At 43.2% G+C, this 22,622-nt stretch overlaps 1 protein-coding gene across 6 annotated transcripts; it reads left to right on the top strand.

Annotated features, from left to right (window-relative positions):
* The first annotated feature begins 103 nt into the window (after positions 1 to 103).
* On the top strand, positions 104 to 22,065 carry CASP6 (caspase 6). Of its 6 annotated transcripts, XM_017509469.2 has the most exons (8): positions 104 to 328; positions 5,783 to 5,877; positions 12,644 to 12,686; positions 13,029 to 13,175; positions 14,013 to 14,089; positions 15,774 to 15,949; positions 19,708 to 19,867; positions 21,159 to 22,065. In XM_017509469.2, exons 1-8 carry the CDS (start codon positions 222 to 224, stop codon positions 21,395 to 21,397), a joined length of 1,044 nt encoding a protein of 347 aa, XP_017364958.1. In that variant the 5' UTR covers positions 104 to 221; the 3' UTR covers positions 21,398 to 22,065. The 6 variants fall into 6 exon arrangements, with proteins under 6 accessions (XP_017364958.1, XP_017364963.1, XP_017364969.1 ...); XM_017509474.2 differs by lacking the exons at positions 104 to 328; positions 5,783 to 5,877 and adding an exon at positions 6,392 to 6,520; XM_017509480.2 differs by lacking the exons at positions 104 to 328; positions 5,783 to 5,877 and adding an exon at positions 6,395 to 6,520 and having other exon boundaries at positions 13,049 to 13,175.
* The last annotated feature ends 557 nt before the right edge of the window (positions 22,066 to 22,622 follow it).

Raw genomic sequence — 22,622 nt, 5'->3', positions numbered from 1 at the left:
GAGTTCTGTAAATGTCTATTAGGTTTGCTTGGTCCAGGTCTGAGTTCAAGTCCTGGATATCCTTGTTAATTTTCTGTCTGGTTGATCTGTCTTATATTTTAAAGTAATATATTGTCTTCCAATAATGCTCGTCTCCTTAAAATCTTTTGACACACTTCTTCCAGGGACAGAGATGGCTCTGTTTATTTCATAAAGTAGACGTTGAGCACAGAGAAGCCGTAATGAAGACATGCTTGAGATGTGAGGACAAATCAGTTTCAATAAGTCACTTTCATGGAAAACTATTCAGATGTAGGAGGAATCAAGTCATCCTATCAGTTAACTTAGTGTATGTGAATTTTAACGGATTTGCTTTGGGGTTTTTTATTCTTTGAGAGGGAAGAGAGTGATTGGTTGGATTCCAGTCTATGTTAGTGGTTCTCAAACATGAGCACGTGTAAGAATCACTGGAGCGCTTTGTTAAAACGCACCTGTTGGACCTCACCCCCAGAGTTTCTGATTCAGTAGGTCTCGGGAAGATGGGCAAATTTGCATTTCTAACAAGTCCCCAGGTGATGTTAATATTGATGGTTCATAGACTGCAGCTTGGGAAGTAGTTTAGATGATCATGAGTGCTGAAAATAAGGTACTGAAAGCTTGCTATGGGTTCAGTACTGTCATAGGAGTTGGGCATTTACTGTCTCAAACTCTCGAGTAGATTTGGGCCCCATATTACAGCAATGAGTTTGAGGCTATGAGAGGTTAAGTTGTATTATATATTGAATATCTAATAGCAAATAAAATGGGGGATCAATGACTAGAACCTGGGCAGCCCGTTTCCCAGTCCCAGGGACTTAGCCATTTTACTGTGGCTAGCTGTTGCTTTAAGAGGCTAAAATTATACATTTGTAACTCCAAAATAAGTACCCAAGAAAATGCTTCGTATTTATGTCCCCCCACCCCCCAAGATGAAGCTCTTATTGCCCAGGCTGGAGTGCAATGGTGTGATCTCAGCTCACTCAACCTCCTTGGTTCAAGCGATTCTCCTGCCTCAGCCTCCCAAGTAGCTGGGATTACAGGCACCCGCCACCATGCCCAGCCAATTTTTTGTATTTTTAGTAGAGACGGGATTTCATCATGTTGGCCAGGCTATTCTCAAACTTCTGACTTCAGGTGATTCACCCGCCTCGGCCTCCCAAAGTGCTGAGATTACAGTTGCAAGCCACCGCACCCGGCTTATTTATGTTTTAATATAGACAAAATTCTGATCAGTGGTGAATGAGGGGAAAAAAAGGTAGACAAAAATCTCGTTTTAAAATACATAACCACAGACTATAGTAGTAACATTCTGAGATAATAAGATACTTGGGAGAAAAAAATGACAAATTCCTTCTGTCTGCTCTTTTCAGGTAAGTGGAAGTCAGCCAACTGGAGTTCCACTCCTGTAGAGCGAGTGTTTTCAGGACTGAAACAGAGACCCGGAAAGTGAGGGTCTCTGTTTGACCAGAAATTTGACCAGAAATTCTGGTGGTCAAATAACTCATTCAGACTAGATAAAAGCCAGTGTGTAAATGTTAAAACCCTGAATCATAGTCAATGGCTAAATATTGAGCTACATGCAAGGCAACTGGGGTAGGTGATGAGCAAACCAAAAAATGCCACTTCTGTTTCCAGTGAGTACAAGATGGTGCTAATAACCAATATTCATTGAGCTCTTCACAGTCACTTAACCCAAACATCACAACCACCATACAAGAGAGAGAGGGATATTTCATGTCTTCGTTGCAGAATAAGTTACTAAGTGATTTCCGATCTTATGCACACAATGAAATGAACAGTAAATGGTTTGAGTAAAAACCCTTCTTGGATTTCATACTCTAATGACATTAAGACTTGAACCACAAGCATATGTAGAAGTTATCAAATTAGATGTTTCTCTCTCAAATAATAGTATGAGATTTATACCTGTTTCTTAAGTACTTCTTATACTTATTTTAATGTATTAGAAATGGTGTCTTAACACATTTTAATTTTTTTCCCACTCCAAGGTTGGTTGCTTTTTAAATTACAAGGTCCAGAGGAATTATAATAGATGAAGCCACCATTTTAACAAATCTGAAAGCCTTGCCAAAGTAAATGTTTCACAGTAGCCAGCCACCCAAGGAGGAGCTAGATTAAATCCGATATTGAGCACCCCATGGCACCTTATTGGCACACTGGGTCGTGTTTTATGGGTAGGACAACACATTCGCTCCAAGAAACGCGATAATCTAGAGACCCTCATCATTCTGTGAATTTCTTCATGATTTTGTCCCTGAATTAGCTCTACCTATGAAAGCCAGACTTGGCTCATGCCTGTGATCCCAGCACTTTGGGAGGCCAAGGCAGGCAGATTACCTAAGGTCCAGAGTTTAAGACCAGTCTGACCAACATGGAGAAACCCCATCTCTGCTAAAAATATAAAATTAGCTGAGCATAGTGGTGCATGCCTGTAATCCCAGCTACTTGGGAGACTGAGGCAGCAGAATCACTTGAACCTGGGAGGCGGTGGTGGCGGTGAGCCAGGATTGCGCCACTGCACTCCACCCTCGGCCACAAGAGCAAAACTCCGTCTCGAAGAAAAGAAAAAAAAAAAATTCCAGGAGTTACATCCTGTTTACTTTGGCCCAAGTCCCCTATACAAACAAAGAATTTAAAATAAGTTACTGCAAGTCCTACAAAGTAACTGGCACTGCAGGAACACACGCACCGCCCCCTATGGCATACCTCAGATTTCCAGTTTGGTTCCATGCCAATAGTCACACATTTTCTGGTTTCCCAGTGCATATGAAAGTTGTTTATACTAAAAGTGTAGTCTATTAAGTGTGTAATAACATGTCTAAAAAATAATGTATATATCATAATTTAAAAATATTCCTAAAACATTCTAGGGATCATCTGAGCCTTTAGCGAGTTATAGTCTTTGTTGGTGGGTGTCTTGTTGAGGGCTGCTGACTGATTAGGGTGCTGGTTGCTGAAGGCTGGAATGACTGGCAATTTCTTAAGGAAGTTTGCTTTTTATTTTTTTTATTTTTAGATTTTTTTTTAATTTTTGAGATGGAGTCTCCTTCTGTCACCAAGGCTGGAGTGTAGTGTCATGATCTTGTCTCACTGCAACCTCTGCCTCCTGGGTTCAAGTAATTCTTGTGCCTCAGCCTCCTGAGTAGCTGAGACTACAGGTGCCTGCCACTGTGCCCAGCTAATTTTTGTATTTTTAGTAGAGAAAGGGTTTCACCATGTTGGCCAGTCTGGTCTTGAACTCCTGGCTTCAAGTGATCTGCCTGCCTCATCCTCCCAAAGTGCTGGGATTACAGGCGTGAGCCACCACTTCTGGCCATCCATTGATTGTTCCATTCACTAAAGATTTTCCTGTAGCATGTGATGCTATTTGATAGCATTTTACCCACCCACCTTTCAAAATTGGGGTCAATCCCCCCCCAAACCCTGCCACTGCTTTGTCAACTAATACCCTGAATCCTTTGTTGTCATTTAAACAATATTCACCAAGAATAGATTTTATCTCAAGAAACCACTTTATTTGCTCATCCATAAAAAGCATCTCCTCATTTATCAAAGTTTTACCATGAGATGGCAACAATGCAGTCACATTTTCAGGCTCCAAGTCCAATTCTATTTGTCTTGCTACTTCCACCACATCTACAGTGACTTCCTCCACTGAAGTCTTGAACCCCTCAACATCATCGATGAGGATTGGAATCAACTTCTTTCAAACTTATGTTAATGTGGAGATATATATATATATACCTATATATAATATATGTGTGTATATATAAAATGGGTAGGCATCTTGTCCTGCCCGTGAAATACCACCCAATGTGCCAATTGAAATATTTTTAAATATTTTTATATATAATTATATATATATATATTTTAAAGAGGGTCTTACTCTCACCCAGACTGGAGTGAAGTGGCACAATCGGCTCACTGCAGCCTCAAACTTGAACTCAATCCTGCCACCTTAGCATCCTGAGTTGCTGTGAATACAGGTATGTGCCACCACTCTTGGCTGCCTTTAAAAATTCTTTTGTAGAGACAGGGTCTCGCTTTGTTGCCTAGGCTGGTCTCAAAACTCCTGGCCTCAAGCAGTCCTCCCAAAGTGCTGGGATTACAGACATAAGCCATTGTGGCTAATACATATATTTTTAAATTTTCATTTTTTTCTTCCCTCCCCCCCCCCATTTCTAGTTAAATATCATACGTGGATATTTTGACCTCCCATGAATCATGAATGTTCTTAATGGCATCTCAAATGATAAATCCTTTCCAGAAGATTTTCAATTAACTTTGCTCAGAACAATCAGAGGAATCACGATGACAGCTATAGCCTTATGAAATGTATTTTGTAAATAATAAGACTTGAAAGTCAGAATTTCTCCTTGATCCATGAGCTTCAGAATGGATGTTGTGTTAGCAAGCATGGTAACAGCATCAGTCTGATACAGATAGACAATCTCTAGCAGAACTCCTGGATGGCCAGGTGTATTGTCAATGAGCAGTAATATCTTGAAAGGAACTTTTTTTTTTTTTTCCTGAGCACTTGAGCTGAACAGTGGGCTTAAAATATTCCGTAAGCCATGCCGTAAATAGATTTGCTGTTACTTACTAGGCTTTGTTGGTCCATTTATAGAGCACATTTAACGTAACTTGCGGGCACTAGGATTTTCAGAATGGTAAATGAATGTTGGCTTTAAAGTCACCAGTTGCATTAGCCTCTAACAAGAGCATCAGCCTGTTCTTTGAAGCTTTGAAGCCAGACATTGACTTCTCTTTAGCTATGAAAGTCTTAGATGGAATCTTCTTCCAATAGAAGGCCGTTTCACCTACATTTAAGATCTGTTTTGGCCAGGCATGTTGGCTCACACCTGTAATCCCAGCACTTTGGGAGGCCGAGTCAGGTGGATTGCTTGAGGTCAGTTCAAGACCAGCTTGGCCAATATGGTGAAACCCCGTCTCAACTAAAAATACAAAATTAGCCTGGGCGTGGTGGCACATGCCTATAATCCTAGTTTCTTGGGAGGCTGAGACAGGAGAATTGTTTGAACCCAGCAGGTAGAGGTTGCAGTGAGCCGAGATTGCACCACTGTACTCCAGCCTTAGTGACAGAGGGAGACTCCGTCTCAAAAACAAAAGATCTGTTGTTTAGTGTAGCTGCCTTTTTCAAAAAATGATTTTAGCTAAATCTGGATAACCTGATGCAGCTTCTACGTTCGCACCTGCTGCTTCGCCTTGCACTTTTATGTTATGAAGATAGCTTCTTTCCTTACACCTCAGGAACCATCCTCTGCTAGCTTCCAACTTTTCTTTTGCAGTTCCCTCACCTCACTCAGCCTTCATAGAATTGAAGAGAGTTTCGGCCTTGCTCTGGATTAGGTTTTGGCTTAAGAGAATATTGTGGCTGGTTTTAGCTTCTATCCAGACAAACTATAACTTTCTCCATATCATAAGGCTGTTTAGCTTTTTAATCTTTTGTATGTTTACTGGAGTAGCATTTTTAATATCCTTCAAAATTTTTTCCTTTGCATTCATGACCTGGCTTTTCTCCTTTATATTCACAGCTTGGCAAACGAGCTAGAAGCCTAGCTTTCTGCCTATCAGCATTCGTTCCTCATTAACATTCCTTCCTCATTAACGTTAATGATTAACATTTCTAGCTTTTCATTTAAAGTGACACACTCTTCCTTTCATTTGGACACTTAGAGGCCTTTGTAGGATTATTGTCCCAATTTCAATATTGTGTTTCCAGGAATAGGGAAGCCCCAGGAGAGGGAGAGGGTAGGGAAATGTCCGTGGAGCAGTCCGAACATATACAGGGCTTCTGGATTCATTTCCCCTTCCTATGTAAGTGTGGTTCATGGTGCCCCCAAAACAATTAAAATAATATTAAAGACCACAGATCACCATAACAGACATAATAACAATGAAAAATTTTGAAATATTGCGAGTTACCAAAATGTGACACACAGAGTGAGCCAGTGTTGTTGAAATAAAGGCAGTATCTGTTAAGCGGTATAAGACAATCTATGCCTGTATCTCTAGAGATTCAGCAAGAGCAAATGTTTGCAGCTGCTGGGATTGAATGAGGCCCAGCTCACACAAGTGCTGCGAAATTGCCTCGAGCTAGGTGGTCTGTGTGTCCCCCAGGTGGCAGCTGTTCCCAGGGCCCGGTTAGTCTCCGCGGGTCTGGAGGCGGAGACCGCGTCCCTCTCCCCGCCCCCGCGCTTTGGCCCCCGCGGCTCGGGAGCAACCGGGAGGAGCTAAAGGGGAAGGACCGGTCCGACGCGGCGAGAGCCCAGGCGGCGCGGAGCCAGAATCAACAGGCGCCCGCTCGGCGCAGGGGGCGGGGTCGCAGAGGAAGGGCCGGGGGCGGGGCCCGGGCCCCCGCTGGGGGACCCTGGTTTCAGGAAGTGGAGGACCGAGCGTCTGGCTGCGACCTTGGTCGCGATGAGCACGGCGTCGGGGCCCCGCGAGGTGCGCCCCGCAGGTAGGTAGGGGGCGCCGGACGGGTCTGCGTCCTGCTCCAGCGTAGGGGGAAACACGGGTTAGCGGGGCGGGCGCGCGGGCCGCAGCTGGCAGCGGGTTCCTTCGGCTTTGCGGGGCGGCCTGGAGAAGCTGGGGGCTTGCATTGCAGGGCTCGGGCGGGTGGGGGCAGCTTCGCGCTCCAGTCTAAGAAACACTCGGGGACTTGGCCGCCGCCTCCTCGCGGTCCCGCGTAGCGGCGCAGGCCCCGGGGCGTGCCCCTGCCGCCTTTGTCCTCCGGGCGGTGAGTGCTTTCTGGGCGCCCCAGCTGTTTAAACCTGAAAAGGCTGGCCTCACCCGGGCGGGGCGTTCCCCCACGCCTGGCCGCTTGAAATGATGACTTTTGGGATTGGATATTTGTTTGCTCACTTCGAAAAGTGAAAAGGAGGGGTTCCGCCGAGTCATAAGGAAAGCATAACTGGCCCGCGGGGTGCCCGGGCAGAGGCCCCGGGGTGCACCCGTGCTTCAGCGGGAGGCGAAGGCCGGTTCCTGGCGGGCAGCACACCCGGTATCTCTTCTGCATCCAGGAAACCTGCTGCTGTCTGTCGGTTTGTGCCAAAACCACAATAACTTTTCTCTACAGAATAACTGCTGAGAGTGTATTTTGTGTCACTTATTAGTTATTACTGGTAAAGTTTAGAAACTTCAAACCTGGCCAGAGGAAGACAAACGAAAGGTCGAAACGCTTGCAGTCGGTCGGGCGTGGTGGCTCACGCCTGTAATCCCAACACTTTGGGAGGCCTAAGAGGGCGGATCACCTGAGGTCAAGAGTTCGCGACCAGCCTGGCCAAAATGGTGAAACCCCGTCTCTACTAAAGATACAAAAAAGCCGGGCGTGGTGGCGCGCGCTTGTAGTCCCAGCCACCTGGGAGGCTGGGGCAAATTTGCTTGAACCCGGGAGGCAGAGGTTGCAGTGAGCTGAGATGACGCCACTGCACTCCAACCTCGGCGACAGAGTGAGATTTCGGATCAGAAAAAAGAAAAAGAAACGCCTACAGTTGGTTAGAGTGCCTTTATTTCAGAGCTTTTTATATTTTGCTGCGCTAAGGAAGCAGTGCTCCAGAAGCAAGTTGTAAAAGTCACATGGTCGCAGAGGAAGTAGATAAGTAGCCTTGTACGGGAGGCACAGTGCAGGATCCAGTCGCAATCTCGAGCATCGGGAAGCCGGTGCAGGGGTCCCGCATGGCCGCCACTAGTCACCACCTCTCCCACTCCATTTCTTTTTTTCCCCTCCACTCATCTGCTCCCTTCCTCTTGTTTCTCCACCTCACTCCTCAGCGCCTGTTCTAGGCCTGATGGGTTTTCTCAGTGTAGGGTTACTAAGCATATTGTTGATAGAGCCGATCGGGAGATTTTCGTGAATGAAGACGATGACAGTAGAATGACTTGAAGTAGTTTGGGAAGTTGAACCAAGTTTAGAAAGATAGCTGGTCTGGCTGGGGTGGGAGGGGCTGCGTGGAGACTGGGCCTGCAGAGACTTTGGTATCGGCTGGTGGACCTGGCTTTCCCAACTCCACTGCGCCGCCCTTGACAAGCCTGGACCACTTTCTCTGTTCCTGTTCCTGGACTGTGGAGCTGTGGGATAAGGCGTCAGGCCATCCACCAATGGTAGCTGGCAGGATTATCTGGAAGGATTATCAAATTAGAGTGAGATGAAAAAAGGAGTGATTAGTTTTGCGAAACCTAAATTAAGAATAAGGAGGTGATAGTTACATTATCGTGGAAAGGAACAGAAATGAAAAAAGGGCCGGGCGCAGTGGCAGGCACCTGTTGTCCCAGCTACTCCGGAGGCTAGGCAGGAGAAGCTCTTGAACCCGGAGGTTGCAGTAGCCGAGATTGCGCCACTGCACTCCAGCCTGGGCAACAGAAGGAGACTCTGTCTCAAAAAAAGGTGAAAAGAGGTCAAGAATCAGGTTTAACGAAGGGCACATTTTCGATAAGTAGATAACAGATTTAAAAAAAAATCCTTTTCATCTGGAATAGAGGGTAGCTCCTTCATTAAAATTTATTTTCTCCATGTCAACAAAGCTATTTCTGATTTTATCCAGGTTTTTAAATATGAATGCAGGCCAGGCCTGGTGGCTGATGCCTGTAATCACAGCACTTCTGGGAGGCCAAGGTGGGTGGATCACTTGAGGCCAGGAGTTTGAGACTAGCCAGGACAACAGCAAAACCCTGTCTCTACTGAAAATACAAAAAAAAAAAAAAAAAAAAAAAAAAAAAAAAAATCAGCTGGGCATGCCTGTAGTTCTAGCTACTCGGGAGGCTGAGGTGGGAGAATCACTTGAATCCAGCAGGTGGAGGTTGTGGTCAGTGGAGAGAACGCCACTGCACTCCAACCTGGGTGACAGAGCGAGACTCCGTCTCAAAAAACTAGTAATAAAATAAAAAATAAATATTAATGTAGCATTATGATACTTGTTAAGTGTCCCCTTCTGGAAAGCTTGTCTGCCTGGTATACACAGCTCAAGGTGGTCATACCAGTAGTCCTGATGTATTATTTTCTCTGAAACCTGTGGGTAAAGTTTATCAACTCCAGAAAAGCACTCGAACTTGGGTCCTGACATCTGTTCCATGGCCTTTTGTTCTGATTCAGTGTTTGCTTGGTACTGCAGTATGCAGGGTACACTTTGCGAGAGTGAAGGTTACAGCTGGCTAGGGTCAGAACCAAGGTGTCCCGAGCCTTGGCTTTTTCCTACATCCATAGCATTAACAAAAACAACAAAAAAACCTAAAAAATTCCTCACTGAGGTTGCCAAATCTGTTAACTTTGAAACTGAATGTCTGATTTTAAGAGACGGGGTCTGGCTCTGACCCAGGCTGGAGTACGGTGGCTGTTCACAGCGGCAGTCATAGCACACTATGTCCTAGAACTCTTGGGCTCAAGAGATCCTCCTGCCTCGGCCTCCCAAGTAACTGGGACTATAAGTTTGCAACTATTCCCAGCCCGAACGTCATTTTAAACAGATTTTCTTGAGCAGCTACTTAATGCTAGTTAGCCATTCCTAAGCCTGTAGGTCTTGACTAACGTGAGCATATTTGTGACTACCCAAATTCACGTCTTCCATTATTAATATGTCAGCTAACAACTGTGAAGCTACTTTGGGCATATGAGAAACAGGAGTTTTAAAGACCCAAGCAAGAATACATCCCCCGTGTTTTCACCCTCAGGGACTTGAGTTAGTTGCTTAGCAGCTATTTGGCCCAGCTTTCTCGAGGTAGGCTGTGAGCCGCCTTCTGCTCAGCAGTCCGTATGGAGCAGCAGCCGCCCCAGGAGGTGAGTCACTGGCCTGCTACCACCAAGGAAGACACAGTACTTTCCAAGTTGTGCAGAGTTTTGGTGGGTAAGGATGGTTTGGACATATGGGTTTAATTTTCTTGAAGTTATTGTTTCTTTATAGTATAATTGGTTAAAAGATAAGGAGATGAGTGTTGGGTACCAGCCCCAACCCCGCACATGGGTGCCCTTAGTCCCGGCAGTGATGAGGGATTGAGAAAAGGAAATAAAGAGAGCCACAAGAGTAGAATTTATAGCATGGGTCCAGGGGACCAGCGCAAAAGTGGGAACCACGTTGGCCCTGAACTCGGCTCCAAACACTTTTATTATGTGCATAATCTCATTGATCTTACGGGTGTGGGAGGGTGAAGGGATAGGTAAGATGGGGGGGGGGCACTTGAGATCCTTCTAAGACATGCTAAACTGGTGCTCTGAGTTTATCACCAATTGTTATCAGGGTGCAGCTGCATCAGAACTTTAGCGAATGAGGAACCACCCGGTCTGACCACACCCAATAAATCAAGGGGCTTCTGTCTCCGGAGGATTAAGGAAATAGAGCAATTAAAATCACTCCATATTCTCAGAACCTAGGCTGAGCCTGAGGTGTTCTGTGATCTCTGCCCTGCAAGGCTTTTCTCCTCCTTCCCAGTTCCCATCTGCAAAGACCCTCCCCGATCTTGTGATCTTGTGAGCAGAGGTCACCTCCCTTCTCCGAGATCTTTGACCAATCCCTCTTTACGAGGCCCTCATACAGTCTCCATGTTGAGAAGGCATTCGTGGGGCCATAGCAGTAATTCCTGCTCTGCAACCACCCCTCGGTGTTCCCTGGTGTTACTGCGCTCTCGGATGGTCTTTACCTTAGGCCTCCTGTTGCTGCTTGATTTCTAATTAACTGCACCAATAATACGGTTTAGTTCGTGTACTCTGAGCCAAGCAAGCTTATAATTATTCAGCTAGAATTAACATGGGTCTCCCCTTGGCCATCTTGACCCACAGGTGAGGTTATCAAAAGGCAGTAGATCCCGACAGCTTTTGTAAATGGAAAGAGTGAAATCCCCGTGCTGTCTTCATAGCGCGGTGTGTGGAGTAGGAAGCACCTGGGTACTGGGTACTAAACAGCTTTCTCATCTGCCATGCCACAGGGAGGACCAGTTGGAGAGGCTGCTTTTGGCTGTCAAACTTTAGTGTAAAAATCACTTTGTGAAAAATGCAGGTTGTCACCTCCTTCCTCCAAGATTCTGATTCTGTCTCAGGATCCAGGAATCTGCATTTTAACACCTACACCAGGAATTCTGATGCACAGGGTTGAGCAAAACTGACTTAGGGTGTACGGACAGAGGGATGGCTTAGTGGGGTCATAGTTGGGTCTGACTGCTTGGGTCAGTTCGAGGAGGAGGAGGCTAAAGGGGACTTGAACTGAATTCTCCACCTTGTATATTTTTCAAGGAGAAATGAGGTTAGAACAATCAGGTGATGGGGCTAGTAATGGTCAGATCCATAAGGAGAGGGGAACACAACCCTTTTAGCTAGGAGATGATGGGCAAGAGTCCATGCTTTAGGGTCATTCTTCCTCAGCAGAAGGGTGCATCTTGCTATACTGCTAATATTTTGGTTTATTCATTAGTGTCTCCCCTCTAAGCTGTTGCGCTATCAGGTAAAAACAGATCCATGAGTGGATGGGGCCTTTGTTGTAGAAGATGCAACACTTTTTGCAATGTCCATCTGTAGAAGCCACTGGCCAATTTAAATTAATTGAAAATAAATTAAAATTGAGTTCCTTAGTTGTACTAGCTGCATTTCACGTGTTCAGCAGACACAGGTGGCCAGTGGCTACCTTATGAGACAGTGCAAATGCAGAACAATTCCGCCATCACAGACAGTTCCATGACATAGCACTGCTCTAGAGAGTGGAGGGGAATTCAGTGGGAAGGCCGTCCAGGGAGTAGGGAAGTCCGATTGAGAATGGAGAGCAGGCCGGGTGCGGCACTTTGGGAGGCCAAGACAGGTGGATCACGAGGTCAAGAGATTGAGACCATCCCAGTCAACATACCCTGTCTCTAATAAAAATACAAAAATTAGCTGGGCATGGTGGCGCGTGCCTGTAATCCCAGCTATTCAGGAGGCTGAGGCAGGAGAATTGCTTGAACCCAGGAGACGGAGGTTGCAGTGAGCCAAGATCGGGCCATTGCACTCCAGCCTGGGTAGTAAGAGCGAAACTTCGTCTCAAAAAAAAAAAAAAAAAAAAAAAAAAAAAAAAAAAAAGAATGGAGAGCAGAAGGCTCCCCTTACAGGGTTGGAAATGCAGATGTGGCATGCGGGAGATGCAAGGTCCATGTCTTCACCCTTGCCCTTCCCTTCGTCCACCTCTTCCGGGCCTTCGCCACTGGTAATCCAGCAGTAGCCGCAAACTGAATTTCAGTTCTCCCGTAGGACTCAATTCTTTGTTTCAGAAAATATGTGGAAAAACATTTTCTGCATAACAAAGCAACTTCGTGTTTCATTTTAACTCCATAATCACAGATCTATGTTACTCTAGGTATATTTTGCAGTGAACGCATTTGCGTACTATTTTCTCCATTTCTGTTTGTTATTTTGCAGGTCGAGTTGGGGGGGAGAAAGCATAGAGCTGTTAATTTATAGTTTATTAGTAAGCAGTGTTCTTTAATTTCCTTCTCGTCATATACTTTGGCTTTTAAACTAATCAAAACAGAAGGGTCTTAGAGTTTGGGAGTTGGAAGGAGGATGGGAGTTCCTACTATATTTTACTGCCACAGTAAAAAATAATTAACAAAAATCAACTTTTTTTAATAGGCGGGAAACAAAACATGACAGAAACAGATGCCTTCTATAAAAGGTAAAGCTGTGCTCTTCTCTAATAACGGTCTCTTCCTTTGATGGTCATGGTCAGCCTCCAGAAATAAAAGCAAGAATGGGTCCTGGGCGCTGGAAAGTAGAACTGAGGAGGCCAAGTTTTAGCTTTGGGGAGGTGATTTGTAGATAGACAGCTTGTGCTGCCCCTGGTTGTCGAGCGACCTGGAGTGATGTTCAGAATACGTATTAATTGGCACAGCATGAGCCTAGAGCGAGAGCTTGGTTCTGAGCCACGTGGTTATTCCTGGTTGCTGGACCTAGAACTTGGAGGGGCTCATTATTTAATATGACTTGAAGTGATTGTTTTTGAACTTTTCATTAACAGAGAAATATTTGATCCGGCAGAAAAGTACAAAATGGACCACAGGAGGAGAGGAATTGCTTTAATCTTCAATCATGAGAGATTCCTTTGGCACTTAACACTGCCAGATAGGCGGGGCACCAGCGCCGACAGAGACAATCTTACCCGCAGGTAGTTTATCTGCATATCAACATGAGGCAGTTAAGTGATAACGCAATTACTTTTGGCCAGGTGTGGTGGCTCATGCTGGTAATCCCAGCGCTTTGGGAAGCCAAGGTGGGAGAATCATTTGAGGCCAGGAGTTTGAGACCAGTCTGGACAACAGATCGAGACCCTGTCTCTACAAAAAATAAAAATCAATTAGCTGAGCATGGTGGCAGTGGTCCCAGCTACTCTGGAAGCTGAAGGGGAGACGATGGCTTGAGCCCAGGATCCTGTTCAAGGCTGTGATGAGCTGTGGTCATGCCATTGCACTCCAGCCTGGGTGACAGAGTGAGACCTTGTCTCTAAAATAAAAAATAATTTTTTTCCAGGCTTCCAAAAGAAAACTTAAAAAAAAAAAGTTCTTAATTAAAATTCCAGACTCCTAGAAGGGTAGGGAAAAAAGTTACTTATAACTTGTCAACACTAATGAGATAACAGATCAAATGTTTAAGGATGGGCCTCACTTTGTAGCCTCCCTTAGGAACTTGCCTGAGTTATCTTCCTTAGTCTGTTCTATTAAATGTTGACAGGCTTTGCGTTTTTTTTTTTTTTCTTTCAGGCTTTGCATTTTTACTAACATTTGCATAGTAGATAACAATACTCTAAATTGATTTGGCTATCATTATGATTAAATCCTTTCCTACCATGGTGAATGAAGGGAAAATCACCATTGTTATATTTATTTTCTTTTCTCCTAAAGAAAGCAAGTTGATGTGTCAAAATGTGTATAGATTCCTCCAAAGTAAGGGTATTTGATGACTTTGAAAAGTTTATAGGCTAACATTTCATTTAATATATCACTAGGTTTTCAGATCTAGGATTTGAAGTGAAATGCTTTAACGATCTTAAAGCAGAAGAACTACTGCTCAAAATTCATGAGGGTAGGTAGTTTTGCTATTACATAGTTCATCTTCCTCTAATGAGATTGAGTCCTTTATCCTCTCTGTAGACAGGTACAAGTAATTACTTGTGTGACCAAAAAAAGGTGTTAATTTAGCACAGGTTACAGGTTTTGGGTGTGCATCTATGTTTCTGTTAGCCAGCACAATTAGAGACCCTTGCAAAGAATTGTGCCTCTAAAGTCTATATTTAGCATACCACTAGTTACAGTCTGTTACTGTAGAAGTGAATGAGATGACCCCTTCAACTGGCAGTGAAAGCCTAAAAGCAAATACTACATTTTCGCATTGACTCCTTTCAGGCCCCATTTTCTCACTGGTTTCCAAGTAGTGTTGGTTTACATACATTACCTCCTTTAATTCCCACAACATCAATATGGGGTAGGTATTTTAATTACAACCTATATTATAATCATCACTGCATGCCATGGGTATTCAAATCATTTGCCAACCATTATATTTGCATAATTACTTTAAACTTTCTTCAGAGCTCTTCTTTAAACTGCGTATCATTTTAACTTTGTCTGCTTAACAGCTTTTCTACTTTGCTCAGCAGCTTTGGAGGACATCAGTCTTATGTCACTGCACCTGACCTTGAGAACACTTTTGGAAGTTCTAAGTGCTGTCATCTTTTGAGACAGAGTCTCACTCTGTCCCCCAGGCTGAAGTGCAGTGGCGTGATCTTGGTTTGCTGCAGCCTCCATCTCCTGGGTTCAAGCGATTCTCCTGCCCCAGCTTCCCAACTAGCTCACCACCATGCCCAGCTAATTTTTGTATTTTTAGTAGAAATGGGGTTTCACTATGTTGGCCAGGCTGGTCTCGAACTCCTGGCCTCAAGTGATCTACCTGCTGGATTACAGGCTTGAGTCACCATGCCCAGCCCTAAGTGTTGTATTCCTATAGTGAACGTGCAGCAGCACGTGGGGAGTTGTTGAGCAGCAGTTCCTGGGTCTTTCCAGTCTGCTCTAAGGTCTCTGCTAATTCAAGGAAATTTTTAGTTTATTGCCAAAATAACTTGGATCTTAAGTGAGCTTCCCTATCATAATCCCTTTATGTTTTCCACATCATTCTGTGTTTTAAAAGGCTAATGAAATTTGGTCAAATTCTATTGCTCTGAACTTTAATATGGATTTTTAAAACAATCAGATATAGTAGGGTATAAATTATTCTGTTTGATTACAGACTAAAATAAGTTTCATGACAGATATTTTATACATATTAGAGAATAGGCTGGGCATGGTGGCTCACGCCTGTAATCCCAGTACTTTGGGAGGCTAAGGTGGTGGGATCACCTGAGGTCAGGAGTTCGAGACCAGCCTGGCCACATAGTGAAACTCTATCTCTACGAAAAATGCAAAAATTAGCTGGGTGTGGTGGTATGCATCTGTAATCCCAGCTACCTGGGAGGCTGAGGCAGGAGAATCACCTGAACCTAGGAGTCAGAGGTTGCAGTGGGCCAAGATCATGTCACTGCACTCCAGCCTATGCCTGGGCACCAAGAGCAAAACTCTGTCTCAAAAAAAAACAAAACAAAAAAGAGACAATAATAATATTTTCTCCTTTCCAATCATGTGGATGTAACTTTAGTATTAGTAAATGGAATTTTTATGTGTAGATAACAGGCATTGTGTTTTCATTTCTATATTCTCTTTTGGGGCCTTTATAGTGTCAACCTCTAGCCACACAGATGCCGATTGCTTTATGTGTGTCTTCCTGAGCCATGGCGAAGGCAATCACATTTATGCATATGATGCTAAAATTGAAATTCAGACATTAACTGGCTTGTTCAAAGGAGACAAGTGTCGGAGCCTTGTTGGAAAACCCAAGATATTTATCATTCAGGTAAGACTGATTACATTATCAATCTTTTTTTTTTTTTTTGAGGTGGAGTCTCACACCATTACCTGGGCTGGAATGCAATGGTGTGACCTCAGCTCACTGCAACCTCCACCTCCTGGGTTCAAGTGATTCTCCTGCCTCAGCCTCCCGAGTAGCTGAGACTACATGTGCACACCACCACGCCCAGCTAATTTTTGTATCTTTAGTAGAGACAGGGTTTCACCATGTTGGCCAGGATGGTCTCGATCTCTTGACCTTGTCATCTACCTCTTTATATGCCTCGCCTCCCGAAGTGTTGGGATTATAGGCATGAGCCACCGCGCCCGGTCTACATTATCATCTTAATTATAAAGTCTGTTATTCTGAACATATGATAAAGGTCTAAAAGCCAATTTTGAAAGTAACTTTCTCCAGTAATTGGACAGGCCACTTTTGAATTCTGGCCAATCAGAGTTGCACTTTGAGCTCTTAGTAATAATTGACACTCACATTATCTGTATTATAAAATGACAGCATTTGGATTGACATTTGAAGCAACTCATAAAGTAACTAGCAGGCTACTCCCTGGGAAAGCCTGGTGTCAAGGTAGAGCCACTGGAAAAAGTACCTGCTGATGGAAGAGTGCCGTGCAAGGCATCGTCAGAATAAGTTTGCTTCTTTGGGAGGCAGAGAGCATATAAAGCAGTGTAAAGAATGGAAGATTAAGCCTTGTCTCATCCCTTTCACATTTTCCCTTAAACCAAGATTGTTTCCCCTATGCCACATTGGTTTTAGGGATAAAGGTATTTTTGGTGGGCATGGTGGTCCATGCCTATAATCCCAGTACTTTGAGAGGCAGAGGTGGGCAGATCACCTGAGGTCAGGAATTCAAGACTCATCTGGAAACATGGTGAAACCTCATCTCTACTAAAAATACAAAAATTAGCCAGGCATGGTGGTGGGCAGCTGTAATCCTAGCTACTCGGGAGGCTGACGCACGAGAATTGCTTGAACCTGGGAGGCAGAGGCGGCAGGAAGCTGAGAGCACACCACTGTACTCAAGGCTGGGCATCAGAGCGAGATTTTGTCTCAGAAAAATAAGACCCCAAAAATTTTTTTTGCATAGATTATTACTTGGCACATCATTAAGGATTTTTTTTTTTTCTTTGAGATGGAGTCTCGCTCTGTCACCCAGGCTGGAGTACAAGGTGCAATCTTGGCTCACTGCAACCTTTCCACCCCACCCCCAACCTGGGTTCAAGCAATTCTCCCACCTCAGCCTCCCAAGTAGCTGGAATTACAGGCACCCACTATCATGTCCAGCTACTTTTTGTATTTTTGTAGAGATGGGGTTTCACTATGTTGGCCAGACTGCTCTTGAACTCTTGAACTCAGGTGATCTGCCCAACTCCACCTCCCAAATTGCTAGGATTACAGGCGTGAGCCATTGCACCCTGCTACAAATTTTGACCTACAAAAGAGAAACCTGACATGCCGGTGCCACGATTCTGTATTACCATGAATGACATAGAGAACATGAAACATTATGTTAGTCTATTGCATTGCTATAAAGAAATACCTGAGTCTGGGTAGTTTATAAGGAAAACAGATTTGATTAGCTCACAGTTCTGCAGGCTGTACGGGAAGCATGGTGCTGGCACCTACTCCTGGTGAGGCCTTAGGAAGCTTACAATCATGGTGGAAGGTGACGGAGAGCCAGCATATGATATGGTGAGAGTGAGAGCAAGAGAGCACCAAGGGGGAGGTCTCAGACTCTCTTAAATATCTAGATTTCATGTGACCTGAAAAAGAACTCACTTATCACCAAGGGGATGATGCTAAACCATTCATGAGAGATCCTCCCTGCTGATCCAGTCACCTTCCACCAGGCCCCACCTCCAACACTGGGAACCACATTTTAACATGAGATTTGGAAGGGACAAACATCCAAACCATATCAAACATGAAACTCATTTCGCATCCTACCATAAAGCCTTGTTTTGGGGCAAGGAAATGGCCATAAGAAGTGAAGGATGACTGCCTCATTTCTGGTTTGGACACCTGCATTGGAGTATCTGTGGGACATGGAATTGGTGATACAGGTGTACAACCTAAGACAGGTGGCCTCGGGTGGGGAAATAAATCAGGTGGCGGCCATGGAAGCCATGGGATTAGATGAGCTTACCCATGTTGAATATAGCCTGAAAAATGAGTGTAAAACAAAACCACGGCGCACCCATGAGTTAATGGGCTGAAGAGGGAAGATACTGAGGAGGATGGACACCAGGGGAAAAGTCAGAAACAAAGAATTACCTGATTGTTTCATGAAAAAGCAGTGGCCAACACTGTCAAACAAGATAATTGGAAATAACTAATGAGCTACTATGGGAAGAAAGTCACAATGGAAGGAAATTGTTTGCCAAGTTATTTTATCTCTCTATGCTTTAGATTCTTATCTGTGAAACCAGGGTAAAAGTAGCACCTGTCTCATGGGGTGGTTGTGAGGGCAAAATCACCTGACTTAATGAATGAAAGCCACTTAGAATAGTGCCTGGCATATGGTAAGCCCTCAGTAAAGGCTCCCTCTTACTGCATTTGACTTGGCAGGTGATGTCATCAGGTTAAAGGTGTTCTATGTTATATTTAGGAAGGACAGTAGAAAACAAGGCCTGTAAATAAGCCTGCTGATACCAAGATTAAAATCTCCCTATAAAAATGGGATATTAGGGATTTTCTATTTATTTTTGATTTGAAATTGGGACTTTTTTGATGTTTATAATTCTTCAACCATTTCAGAACTGATTGATGCATTTATAATGTTACAGCAGAATCTTATTAGGTGACTGTATTCGTGTATAGGGTGGCCATAACAAAGTACCACAGACTGTGGGTTTAAACAGCAGGGATTTATTGTCACAGTTCCGGAGGCTAGAAGTCTGAGATGAAGGTGTGGGGAGGGTTGGTTTCTTCTGTGGCTTCCCTTGGCTTGCAGGTGGCCGTCTTGTCCCTGTGCCTTCATATGGTCTTCTATGCATGTCTGTGTCCCAATTTCTTATGAAGACAGCTGGTTATGTTGGATTTGGGTTCACTCATATCATCTCATTTTATCTTAATCACCTCTAAAGGCCCTGTCTTCAAATACAGTCATAGTTGAGGTATTAGGGCTAGGACTTCAACATACGAATTTTTGGGGAACACAGTTCAGCCTGTAAAAGAAGTCACTTGTGAGTCAGAATTTAACGTTAATTCTGAGTGAGTCTAAATTTAATGTAAATTGAGTCAGAATTAGTGGATAAACATTTGATACCTCACTTTTTAACGGGCACACAAGGAAAAAGGTGCATCTCCTCAGGTCAGACTGGATGTCATTTTAACTCCTAACAACTTATAGCAGCAGCCAGGCAAGCAAAACCATCTGGAAATACTGTCTGACTAAACAGAAATGCTTAGGTAAATACTAGAGCTTTTCAAAGGGAAGGTAACGCAGTGTGCCCTGGGTGTGCCGCAAGCTTTTTCCTCTACAGTATACCTTTCAACAAACATAATTTAATGATACTTGGGGATGCCAATTTGTTCTTATTAACTAAAAGAAAACATAAGTAGGGAAACAACTTTGTTGGCTTTAAGTTCCCTTTAAACCTGAATGTATTGCTTCTGAAATGCTCAGCATGTGGTTACTGTTGTAATGAAGGTGTACTGGCTTATACATTCACTGAACACATTAAGCACTAGGAAGGAAACGGTAGGCAAAGAGGTGGGTTTTTTCCCTCCTCCTCTTGTAGGCATGTCGAGGAAACCAGCACGATGTACCGGTCATTCCTTTGGATGTCGTAGATAATCAGACAGACAAGCTGGACACCAACGTGACTGAGGTGGATGCAGCCTCCGTTTACACACTGCCTGCTGGAGCAGACTTCCTCATGTGTTACTCTGTTGCAGAAGGTGTGTGGTGTTTAAGACAAACATCATTTGCCTCTCTTGTCTAAGGTCCTGTAAGTTTCACCTTTGATTGGTTTGGGTCAGGTCTTTTTTTTTTTTTTTTTTTCCTGGCAACTTTCATTTAAATGGGTCAGGTCTTTCTATTGGGACATAGTGATTCCATCCTGAAGCTCACAGACTTAGAATTTCTTTGACAGGGCACAGACTGATAAGTGAAAGTGTAAAATACCTTACAGAAAAAGCATTCCTGAGAGATATTAAGCAACGAGTATAATTATATTAATATTAGCAGCCTACCAGCAGTTACTGAGGGTGGTAGTGTCATTGTGGTAATTGTCATGGAAAGCTTTTTTTTTTTTTTTTTTTTTTTGGAGACAAGGCCTCACTCTGTCCCTGAGGCTAGAGTGCAGTGGCATGTTCATGGCTCACTATAGCCTTGATTTCTAAGGCTTAAGTAATCCTCTCACCTCAGCTTCCCAGTAGCTGGAACTATAGGCATATACCATCATGCCTGGCTCATTTTAAAATTTTTCTTTAGAGACTGGGTCTTGCTTGTTGCCTAGGGTGGTCTCAAACTCCTGGGCTCAAGTGATCCTCTGGCAATGGCCTCCCAAAGTGCTGGGATTACAGGCATGAGCCATTGCACCCAAGCATGAAAAATATTTTTTGGTTTGAGAGAGTCTCACTGTTACCCAGGCTGGAGTGCAGTAGCGCAATCTTGGCTCACTGCAACCTCTGCCTCCCTGGTTCAGGCGTTTCTCCTGCCTCAGCCTCCCAAGCAGCTGGGATTACAGATGCCCGCCACCAAGCCCAGTTAATTTTTGTATTTTTAGTAGAGACGGGATTTCACCATGTTGGCCAGGCTGGTCTCAAACTCCTGACTTCAAGTGATCTGCCTCTCTCAGCCTCCCAAAGTGCTGTGATTATAGGCGTGAGCCACCATGCCCAGCTGAAAAATATTTTGATAATGGTTCTTCTTTGCTTTCATAGTAAATAATTTTGTTTGGCTTCTTTCTAGTAATCTCATGTCTTTCAAATCATTGTCTCACTATCTTGGGAATTTTTTAGGAAATGGAGGAAATTATATAGAATTAACCCCATATATAAAAAACTATAGAATTAATCTTTCCCCATTTGAAAAGAGTAAAAAAAAATTTTTAACCATATATATCATGGACATATCTTAGTCTTTTCTAAGGATTTTTAAGAACTTACACTTCTATAAAGTTATTTTTCACTCATAGTAATTGAAAGCTGGAAAACTACAGCAACATTTTCCTCCTCATTTTTTTAGGATATTATTCTCACCGGGAAACGATCAATGGCTCATGGTACATTCAAGATTTGTGTGAGATGTTGGGAAAATATGGCTCTTCCTTAGAGTTCACAGAACTCCTCACACTGGTGAACAGGAAAGTTTCTCAGCGCCGTGTGGACTTCTGCAAAGACCCAAGTGCGATTGGGAAGAAGCAGGTTCCTTGCTTTGCCTCAATGCTAACTAAAAAGCTGCATTTCTTTCCAAAGTCTAATTAATAGGGGCGATCTTATCTTACAGTCTGTATTGAAAATGTCTTTCTCTTCTTTTTATATAAATATCGTTAGGTTAAGCATATGGTCAGTGATTCAAATGTTTTAATGTTTAGTGCCCAGCAAAGAACTGCCTTAAAAAAAAAAAATAGTTCATGTTGGCCATGGGGAAAGGGTTTGATATGCAGAAACAAAATCCTCAGGAAATTAAATAATTTACAAGCATTTGTAATACTTTTTAGTATTACAAAAAAGTAGGATTACACAAAAATCTGGCTGATTTAATTAGTATTTTGTCACATTTTAAATGAAAGTTTTTATAAAAGTTGTTTTTAAAGGTTTTGAAATCCAATAATTAAATCATCCCTTATAAAATATTTGAAATTCATATTTTATTACATTTTTCTAACATTCTTATTCATTTGTGTAATTTGTAGTTTTTACTTGGTCATATAAACGTTTAATATTTCATCTACATGTGAATTACCACATTTTGTGTATGACTTTAATTCCTACTTTTTAAAAAATCAGCATTTCAGAATTGTTATATGGCATTCTGAGGATGAAACAGAAAAATAGTAATTCTTAGCCACTATAGGCCGAACATCTGCAAATTCTGATTCTGTCAGCATCTTCCATGTTAAGTTCCAAGAAACAGTCCAACCGTCATCAGACTCATTCTTCACACACGATCACATTAATAGAATAATAGATGTTACCCTTTAGGTTCAATTCTTATTAATATGATATACAGAATATGAATAATACTGTTTTGTTAATAACCTGACAGAGGCCGAAGAAAGTTAAGTGTTTGGGCTTTGATACCTGAAACTTGTGATTTGCAGGTTCAAAAGCCATCATTTATATACACAGTTTCAGTTGAAGCTCAAAAACTATCAACTATACTTTATGGTTAGTGAACATTTATGCCTTTTTGATAAATAAATGATAAAAAGATCTTAATCCCAACGATTGCATATTAAAAAAAGTTAACAAGATGATTCCATAGGAGGTTGAGGCAGAAGGGTTGCTTGAGCCCAGGAGTTTGATTTGGCAAGACCTGGTCTCTAATTTTTTTTAAAAGATGATTCCAAATGATGTCTAAGAGTGAAAGTGAATGCCAAGCACAGACCCTTTCATCTCCATATAGAGAATAAACATGGGACAAGGTGACAAGGATTTTTGGCTAACAGCAACCACTGTTGCTTTGATAGACACATACAAGCCATTT

The sequence above is a fragment of the Cebus imitator genome, unplaced genomic scaffold, assembly GCF_001604975.1.
Source record: "Cebus imitator isolate Cc_AM_T3 unplaced genomic scaffold, Cebus_imitator-1.0 Scaffold17, whole genome shotgun sequence".
Classification (NCBI taxonomy): Eukaryota; Metazoa; Chordata; class Mammalia; order Primates; family Cebidae; genus Cebus; species Cebus imitator.
The sequence above is the reverse complement of the archived record's forward strand: the minus strand, read 5'-3'. Positions and strand labels throughout refer to the sequence as shown.